The sequence below is a fragment of the Quercus suber genome, unplaced genomic scaffold (genome assembly GCF_002906115.3).
Source record: "Quercus suber isolate HL8 unplaced genomic scaffold, Cork oak 2.0 scaffold_555, whole genome shotgun sequence".
Classification (NCBI taxonomy): domain Eukaryota; kingdom Viridiplantae; phylum Streptophyta; class Magnoliopsida; order Fagales; family Fagaceae; genus Quercus; species Quercus suber.
Window position 1 is genome coordinate 262613 of NW_027070003.1, and position 9710 is coordinate 272322.

Below are 9710 nucleotides of genomic sequence, written 5' to 3' on the forward strand. Positions count from 1 at the left end.
CTGGATCTTCGGCGGGCGGTGCCTGACTTTTTAACTGCTATAAACCCCTTTCGGCCTTGGCCGAGGACTCTGTTTCGGGCTTGTGCTAGATGGCAGCCACTAAGCACTGTCTGGCCGCAGACTGATTTTTTCAGATTTCACAAACTTGCCATTCAGATGGATATTTAACTTTTTGATGCAAAGTAGAGGAAACAGCCCCTAGCGTATGAAGCCAAGGTCTGGTTACAATTGCCGTATAAGGGGAATACACGTCTACAACAATGAAATCCACCTTTACTACCTCTGAGCCAGTCTGTATGGGTAATCGTATTTGGCCCTTCGAGGTGACAACTCTTCCTTTAAAACTAACCAGGGGAGAATTGTATGGTGTTAAGTTATCAGGTTTTAGGTTCAGCCCCTTGTACAAATCAAGGTACATTATCTCTACCGCGCTACCTTGGTCCACCATTACCCTCTTCACATTATACCTTCAAATTCTAAGGGTGATTACTAAAGCGTCATCATGGGGTTGATGGTTCCAATTTTGTCTTTATTTGAGAACCCTAAAACTAGTTGAGTATCCGGTCTAGCTCTCTTCGGACCTTAGCCAAAGTCCCCTATAACCTTGGACGGCTAGGATCCTGTTCTCCCTGGTGTGGCGAAGATGACGCTGATAGTTCCCAATGGAGGCTTTGAAGAGTCATCTCTTTGGGGCTTCGAGTTCATCTGGCTTCCTCAGCCACTAGAATGAGCAAGAGCTGTCTCAATTTGCCTTTGTGGACTAGTTAGTCTAAACGATCCCACAAGCTCCTGTAATCCTCTGTGGTATGCCCATAATCTTGGTGGTATTGGCAATAGAGATTATGATTACGCCTTTCAAGGTTCCCCACCATCTTATTCGGCCACTTAAAGAATGGTTCATTCTTAATATTTTCCAAAACCTGGTATATTAGCTCTTTGAATACAATGTTAACTACTTGAAGGTTTGTTGATACTGACTGCCCAACAAAATCTCTCCGTGGTTTGTTGTTATTGTAACGGTCCGACCTAAAATCCTTCCTCTCTTGGGGGATAACCTTATCCTTTCCCTTCCCTTGTTGTTGGTCTTCTTCAACTCTTTTATATTTTTCGATAATGTCCATGAGCTGACGTATGTTAGTAACTGGCTTACCAGTTAAGGACTTCCTTAAACCATGGTTAATGGGGAGGCCGAGCTTAAACGTGCTAAGGGCCATTCCATCAAAATTGCCCTCCATATCATTAAACATCTCCCAATACCTATCTGAATACGTTTTCAAGGTCTCACCCTCTTGCATGCTCAAGGATAACAGTGAAGACAGAGCCTGGCCACTCTTTGCCATGTGACAAAACGGAACCAAATGATTGAGTGAGCTCTCTGAAGGAGTCGATAAGTCTGCTTCTAAGCTATCAAAACCATCTCATTGCAACCGGTCCAAGACTGGAGGGGAAAAACTTTGCACATCAGAGCTTCATCTCTAGAGTAGACAGCCATCCTTTAATTAAAGTGACTCACATTCTCCACAGGGTACGTTCTACCATTATAGATGGTGAAGGTCGGTTGGTTAAAACGTCAAGTAAGTCTCGCTTCTTCAATCCTGTGTGTAAACCTAGAGATTTGATTTAAGACTTTGTTCATAGCATCGTTCCCTACGCCCCCATGTGATGGGCTTCGAGGTTGCTCTTGCCGATGATGCTCTTCTTCATAGGAAAATGATTCGCTAATTGGTGTCCTCGATCTCTGCTGATAAGTGACGTCCTGTTCGTCACAGGAATCTTCATCAGAATGCAAAGAAATTTTCCTCTTTACATGGCGCAACTCCCTCTTTAGCCTCTCAATTTATAGTTGCATATTCTGGTTCTTCTCTACATGAGACATGTGACTTTCACCATGTGGCTGGCTTCAATCAGGATGCGTAGTATGCACACTACCTTCACGATCTGTCTCTGCTCTAATTGAGAAAATGGTCTACGTGTTGGGATTCCCTAGATTCTGCTGGTTGTTGCCCTGGTTCAGCCATTATCAACTGTTGCTTCCACTCTTCACTCAAGCTCTTCCCACAGACGGGCGCAATTGTAAGGTCAGGATTTGTAGCCTAAACCCAAAACAATGAATTTGTAGAGAATGGGATGAAAGAGCTGGGTTATTTGTGAATTTAGCAACTGTTAACTATAATCACTGTGAATGAACCAACATAAGAACACACTAAAAAACTAAACAAAATGATGTTCGAAGAGGAATATTATTGATTGAACAATTAACATAGTTTTTAGAGCTACAGTAAAATCTTTCTTCATCTCTTATTATCTTTTCCCGATCCCCTATTATTAAAGGTCTCTTCCCTTTATATAGCATCCTTCCCCATCATCTCCATCGAACACTTGTTCTTTATCTACGTATCCACTTGAGTACATGTCATGTCAAGTACTTGCCTCAGCTTTTGTGAGTGGTGGTAGCTGAAATTACACTGTTCAGGAGTTTTCTCCACATAATGCAGCTAGAAAGTTGCTGCAGTCCATTAAACACGGTGGTAGCAGCTTTTTCTTTTAGATATTTCTCCGTTCTTATCATTTCCAAACATGCCCTAAGCTTATCCTCCTCATTGAAGTCATTAGGAAAATCACTTGAACTTTCCAGATACATGCTTGATCGAGATCTTGTATCCGAGGAGAATAACCTCTTCGGATCACTGGTGATCTCTTCGGACTATATTCCTCGTACATTTTCAGGAATATTTCTTCCACACGGATTCCTTCTCAACCACTTTCTTCTCTTTGGACACACAGAAATCTTCAAGTAGGGCCCTAGGCCCAATATATAAAGTTGGGCTTTTACCCCCCACAGTACTAATTAATGCCAAATTTTTGACATTTGGCACACCAAATACCAAAAAACCTCTCACATCAAATGTTCTAAATGCAAAAATTTTAGCATTGATGCATAATGCAATTCTAATTATGTGATAAGTTTGATGATCATGATAATCTCTTTAGGAGAATGAGAAAATTAAAAATTAAAAATTAAAAATTTTAGTGGCACCAAGAGAAATTATGAAAATATAATGTATAATAACAATAGTTAGAAGAATATAGACCACTTCAAAAAATAATAATATCAATCAAAAATAACAAAATAATAAAATTATATTATTGTAAAAAAAGAGAGATGGGAATTACTTTTAGAAATTTTTTAAATTTTAGGAAAAACAAATTGTCTACAATAAAAATTTGTGAATAAATTATACATTATTATACTACATCTCAAAATAATTATATATTCTGCTACTATGACGCATAAAACTTTATCACAAGATATTTATAGGCAAAGTAACCCTAGGCTAAACTTATTCTAACTATAGTAGGAAAATTACTTGTTCCGCTTACAACAAACTTGAGCCCTACTATGTCTAGCATCCTTACTCAAACGGTAGAAGGGAAAATCTAAAGCAAATTTGAGTTTGGAGAGCCGTGTGCAAAACAAACTAGCAGCGAGCGACTATGAGAAAATCAATAATGTGCCATCTCTACTATATCTAAATGGGTCTTTTGCCAAAGTAGAAATGGTATGGCCCCTAGGCATTTTGGAATTTGGATGGTTCAATAGTTAGCATTATGCAATAATTGCAATTACTATTTTAGTGTGAAAAGTAAAAGATTTAAGATTAAAAAAAAAAAGTAGAAAGACTTGCTTAAGTTAATTTTCTCTCTTGAAATCAGGAATTTCAACTCTATAAGTAGTGAAAAACTTGCTTTGATTTCATATGGCTGAGTCTTTTTATAGTGAGCTTTAGAGTGGTTATTTGTTTAATAACTTCCTCAACGTGGATGGAAATTAGAATGTTCAGACTTAATTTCTACAACTGCCATCAGAAGTTAAGAACTTAGTGGGAAGTTAGAGCGATGAATAAGAATTTTGCCCCTACTTTAGAATGGTAGAACATGGTCTGAATCATAAGCTTTTGGTTATAGATTTACTCTGAAAATTTCTAAGTGTTTGGTGGTCATCCAGGTGACTCCATGCTAGACGACCTTCTTACACTTGGATGACATTTCTGGTCTTAAATGACACTATGGGCGAATTGGAGATAATCTAATTTTTGGTTTACCATCATATATAAATAATAAAAATATAAACATCAAGAAAATGATCTCAACTATGTTATTTTATAGGAAGGTATGCTCCTGAATGTGATGGAAGCTACGAAGGAAGATACGTAGGAAGTGAATTGGTATATTCAAATATTTGTGGAAGAAACCAAGATAATTCCAATTGATTTTTTTTTTTTTTTTTTTTTTTTTTTGGTTTAACTTTCTTGTAATATTTGGTAATTGAAGTGTTAAGTTCTTTATGTGGTGAAATTAAATTAAAAAATATTTGAACCTCTTTTTTTTTTAGGAAAAAAAATATTTTGAACCTCAAAGGCATTATTTACAGGATGCTGCAACAAATATTTTTCCTTAATAAGCTAAAAGCTTCAATTTTTTTTTTTTTTTCCTTTTTTTCAGTCCAACAACATTCCTACATTTCTTTAAGGAAAGGGTAGACACCATATTATTAATTTAATTAGAATAAACTAATTAAATCTTGAGTAGAATTTACATATATTGCTCTCACAATTTAATTTAATAATAATAATATAAAATTAAATACAATTTTTATATGTCTATAGAATGATAATTGTGTTCATCAAAATAAAAATATATAATTATTGCAATAACATTTATATTATATTTATTTATATTATATTATATTATTTATATAATTTTTTTTAGAATTATATTATTTACATAATAGTTGCAGTAATCCTAAAATAATACAGTGATATATACTAGTACAGAAATATTTAAGTAGCCAATCCAAAATGATATCCAAATGAAATTTAAAACACTTCTTCTTATTAAATTTACATCTAGAGTAATTCTACGGTACCCCCAAAAAATGGAGGTACTGTACCCACTAGTAGGTAACCTGCTATACTATGTTACTTTTTCTCAGCATTTGACTATTCTATTCTTACATTGTGCAATTTCAATATCACATGTGACAGTTCTTTTCTCACATTTGGTGGTTCCCTTATTTTTTTCTCACATTTGACGGTTCTATCCTAACATTATGCAGTTCCAACATCACATGTGATAGTTCTTTTCTCACATTTGGTGGTTCCCTTACTTTGTTTTTCTCACATCTGACGGTTTCATCCTTACATTCTGCAGTTTCAACATCACATATAACAGTTCTTTTGTCACATTGAATGGTTCTCTTACTTTTTTCTCACACTTGACGATTTCATCCTCACTTGTGCAGTTCTAACATCACATGTGACAGTTCTTTTCTCACATTTGGCGGTTTTCTTACTTTTTTCTCACATTTGACGGTTCCATCCTCACATTGTGCAGTTCCAACATCACATATGATAGTTCTTTTGTCACATTGGATGGTTTCCTTATTTTTTTTCTCACATTTGACTATTCTATTCTCATATTGTACAGTTCCAAACATCACATATGATAGTTCTTTTGTCACATTAGATGGTTTCCTTACTTTTTTCTCACATTTGACGGTTCCATCCTCACATCGTGCAGTACCAATCATCACATGTATCAGTTCTTTTGTCACATTTGGTGGTTCCCTTTTTTTTTTTTTTCTCACATTTGACGGTTTCATCCTCACATTGTGCAATTTCAACATCACAAGTAATAGTTCTTTTTTCACGTTGGGTAGTTCCCTTACTTTTTTCTCACATTTGACGGTTCTATCCTCACATTATATAGTTCCAATATCACCAAATAGTTCCTTTATTTTTTTTTCTCAAATTTAATGGTTCCATTGTTATATTAAGCAGAACCAACATCGCATTTGTTCTATTTTGTTATATTGTGACAGTTCTTTTGTCACATGTGATAGTTTTCTTCTCACATTTGGTGGTTCCCTTACTTTTTTCTCATATTTGACGGTTTCATCTTCACATTGTGCAGTTCTAATATCACATGTGACAGTTCTTTTCTCATATTTGGTGGTTCCTTACTTTTTTTTTTTTCTCACATTTGATAGTTTCATCCTCACATTGTGCATTTTCAACATCACATATGACAGTTATTTTCTCACATTTAGTGGTTCCCTTATTTTTTTTCTCACATTTGATGGTTCCATTGTCACATTAAGTAGTACCAACATCGCATCTGACTCTACTTTTGTCACATTCAATGTGTACCCTATTTTTTTATTCTCAAATTTGACTGTTCCATTATTACATTGGCAATACCCACATTTCTTCTGACCGTATTTTTGTCACAATTGGTGGTACCCTATTTTTTTCCTTACAATTGACAGTTCAATCGTCACAGTAAGCATTGCCAATATCACATATGACCATAATCTTACATTTAGGCTTATTACTGAGATCACTTTTTTACTTACTAATAACCGCTCATGACAATAGTAATTTTTTAAAAATTATTTAAAATTTAGATCTAAAATCGAAAACCAANCTAGTTCTATTACGCTATTTTGTTGTGGTGCAGAATTCATTTTAAGTTGATATACCATCTCATTGTCTTTTTTTTTTTTTTTTTTTTGAGAAGAATCTCATTGTCATTTCAAAAATTGTAAAATAATTCTAATACATACTATCTTACATGATATTATGTTAGTATCTTATTATTCTTTCCTAATTGATTTTAAACTTCTTTTTTATTCTCTTGAAAATTTTCATATTTTTTACACTTTAAATATGTGTCCATATCGTGAATGTAACAAAATATTTCATTTCTCTGTGAGTTTTGATATGTAATGGACCTCACCACATACATTAATACATGTCGTTGTCGGGAATTGGGAGTTCACACACCTTAATTCAAACCTAGATCCTTGTCTCCCTCATCACCAGTATCATCTGTACTCAACTCAGCATATTCCTCAAGTGAGCCATTGGAAATTTCTCTCCAACCTCGTTTTCTTCATTAGCAGCAATTTTCTTTGAACTTTTAGATTTATCTTTGTTCATCTGGGCAATTGAGAGGGGGGGCGGGGAGAATTAAACAAAAAGAAAACACGTGTGGTACAAAAGCATAAGGGTGAAGGGAACAAGTTCAGAGCACTCTTAATAGCATAGTTTCTCTTTTTCTTTTTCTTTCCATAAGTCACAAAAGTAGCTAGTACATACCACACAGGGTGTGGCTTGGCTTAATAGTAGGAGTTCTTGTCCCAGCACCTAGAGAGGAATGGTTTGAGCGATAGCCTTAGCAAGACTCGTGTGGTACACATGATATTACTCATTGCTGTTATGTGATGTGGGGTTGATAAGCCCACACTAGAGACCTATTTTTTTTATTTAGCAAAAAAAAAAAAAAAAAAAAAAAAAGGTACCCAGTACATTACTTTATTATTATTATTATTATTTTTTGGGTGATTGGTGAGTTTCACATGCACCTAGTGCATGGGTTTTGAAAGCATGACCTTACCCTTCATCCCTTTATTATGGGAAGAGGAAATGTCAATTGAGTTATAGGCTATATAGCTTGTTAGGTTATAAATTGACCCCATTAATTAATTTAATTACTTAAGTTAATTAATTAGGTTAAATTAAATGCAAATCATGGAGACACCAACAAATCACCAAATAAACTAAGTGTGGCAGAAATTAAATTGACACGGTGATTTGTTGATAAATGAGGAGAAGGCAAAAACTCCATTGTCATTTTAAAAATAGTTACCAGTGACTTATGAAGCAGGACCATCCCCTCCTCAAACCATTTGGAAGGAAGACATAAAACTAGACCCCAAGTGCATCTTCCATCGACCAAATGTGCAAAAAATACATGTCCGTCTGCTACATATTACCTTTTTATGTCTTTCAACACTGCTGGGTTCTTTTCCTGTCTTCCTCATATTCTTTTATGGAAACAAAACTTATGTGCAAGTTTTACTGCCAATTGCCCTAATCTCCATGATGATAGCTTATATAACACTATCAGTCACCATGTTGCCAAATGGTCTCTCCTTGCTTATTGTATGCTTGATAACTGTGGTCATTTTCGCTTATTGTGTCTTGGCGATTGAAGTAGTCAAAGAAATTGTTCAAAGTATCTATGGTTTTGCAGCAGAAAGAGCTATTTTTTTTTTTTTTTTTTTTTTTTTGCTAAATAAAAAAAATAGGTCTCTAGTGTGGGCTTATCAACCCCACATCACATAACAGCAATGAGTAATATCATGTGTACCACACGAGTCTTGCTAAGGCTATCGCTCAAACCATTCCTCTCTAGGTGCTGGGACAAGAACTCCTACTATTAAGCCAAGCCACACCCTGTGTGGTATGTACTAGCTACTTTTGTGACTTATGGAAAGAAAAAGAAAAAGAGAAACTATGCTATTAAGAGTGCTCTGAACTTGTTCCCTTCACCCTTATGCTTTTGTACCACACGTGTTTTCTTTTTGTTTAATTCTCCCCGCCCCCCCTCTCAATTGCCCAGATGAACAAAGATAAATCTAAAAGTTCAAAGAAAATTGCTGCTAATGAAGAAAACGAGGTTGGAGAGAAATTTCCAATGGCTCACTTGAGGAATATGCTGAGTTGAGTACAGATGATACTGGTGATGAGGGAGACAAGGATCTAGGTTTGAATTAAGGTGTGTGAACTCCCAATTCCCGACAACGACATGTATTAATGTATGTGGTGAGGTCCATTACATATCAAAACTCACAGAGAAATGAAATATTTTGTTACATTCACGATATGGACACATATTTAAAGTGTAAAAAATATGAAAATTTTCAAGAGAATAAAAAAGAAGTTTAAAATCAATTAGGAAAGAATAATAAGATACTAACATAATATCATGTAAGATAGTATGTATTAGAATTATTTTACAATTTTTGAAATGACAATGAGATTCTTCTCAAAAAAAAAAAAAAAAAAAATGACAATGAGATGGTATATCAACTTAAAATGAATTCTGCACCACAACAAAATAGCGTAATAGAACTAGTTCGGACTTGGTAAGATTAATGTTTTGTAATTCTTCACTATGATCTTAATTTTGAGGACTCTTTAACCAAAAAAAAATCTTAATTTTGAGGATTGTAACTGCAATACTCTTGCTTAACCTAGTTCCTACAAAATTTTATGAATGGTAAGAAAGCCTAACCGACAAGATTAAAATTTTGAGGTTCTTTAGCTCATATATTAATTTTATATTTAAGGGATAAATTATATAAATGTAAACAGTTTACAAAAAAAAAAAATTACATAATCTTTTTTTTTTCTAATAAAAAAAGGGGTCTTCAGTATGGGTTCGTTAACCCCACGCTACATGACAACAGTGAGTAATACCACGTATAATATACGGCCTTATTAGAACTATTGCTCGAACCGCTCTTCTTTGAATGATAGGATAAGAACTCTTATCATCAAGCTACCCGTGTGGTCAAAAAAAAAAAAAAAAAAACATAATTATAAACACTACTTTTGTACCCTTTTATTCTTTTTAGAGAACTAGTAAGGGTTGCAAGTACTGCCCCTTGAGTGAAAAAATTTCAGTTAGAATTATTTTCTGAAGTAGTATCAAACCATGCATTTAAATTTAGAATAGTTATTTAACATATGACTATCTATTTAGTATGATAATTTCCTAGGAGAAAGTATTTGGTATCAAATGATACCATGTCAGCGTTATCAAAATCCAATAAGTGTAAGACATGTCAGCAAAAAATAACT

General features: G+C 34.4%; 1 protein-coding gene across 1 annotated transcript; it reads right to left on the reverse strand.

The window, feature by feature from the left end:
- Positions 1–764: 764 nt before the first annotated feature.
- On the reverse strand, positions 765–1340 carry LOC136063680 (uncharacterized). The gene has a single exon (XM_065764395.1). It carries the CDS (start codon positions 1338–1340, stop codon positions 765–767), a length of 576 nt encoding a protein of 191 aa, XP_065620467.1.
- Between the last annotated feature and the right edge of the window lie 8370 nt (positions 1341–9710).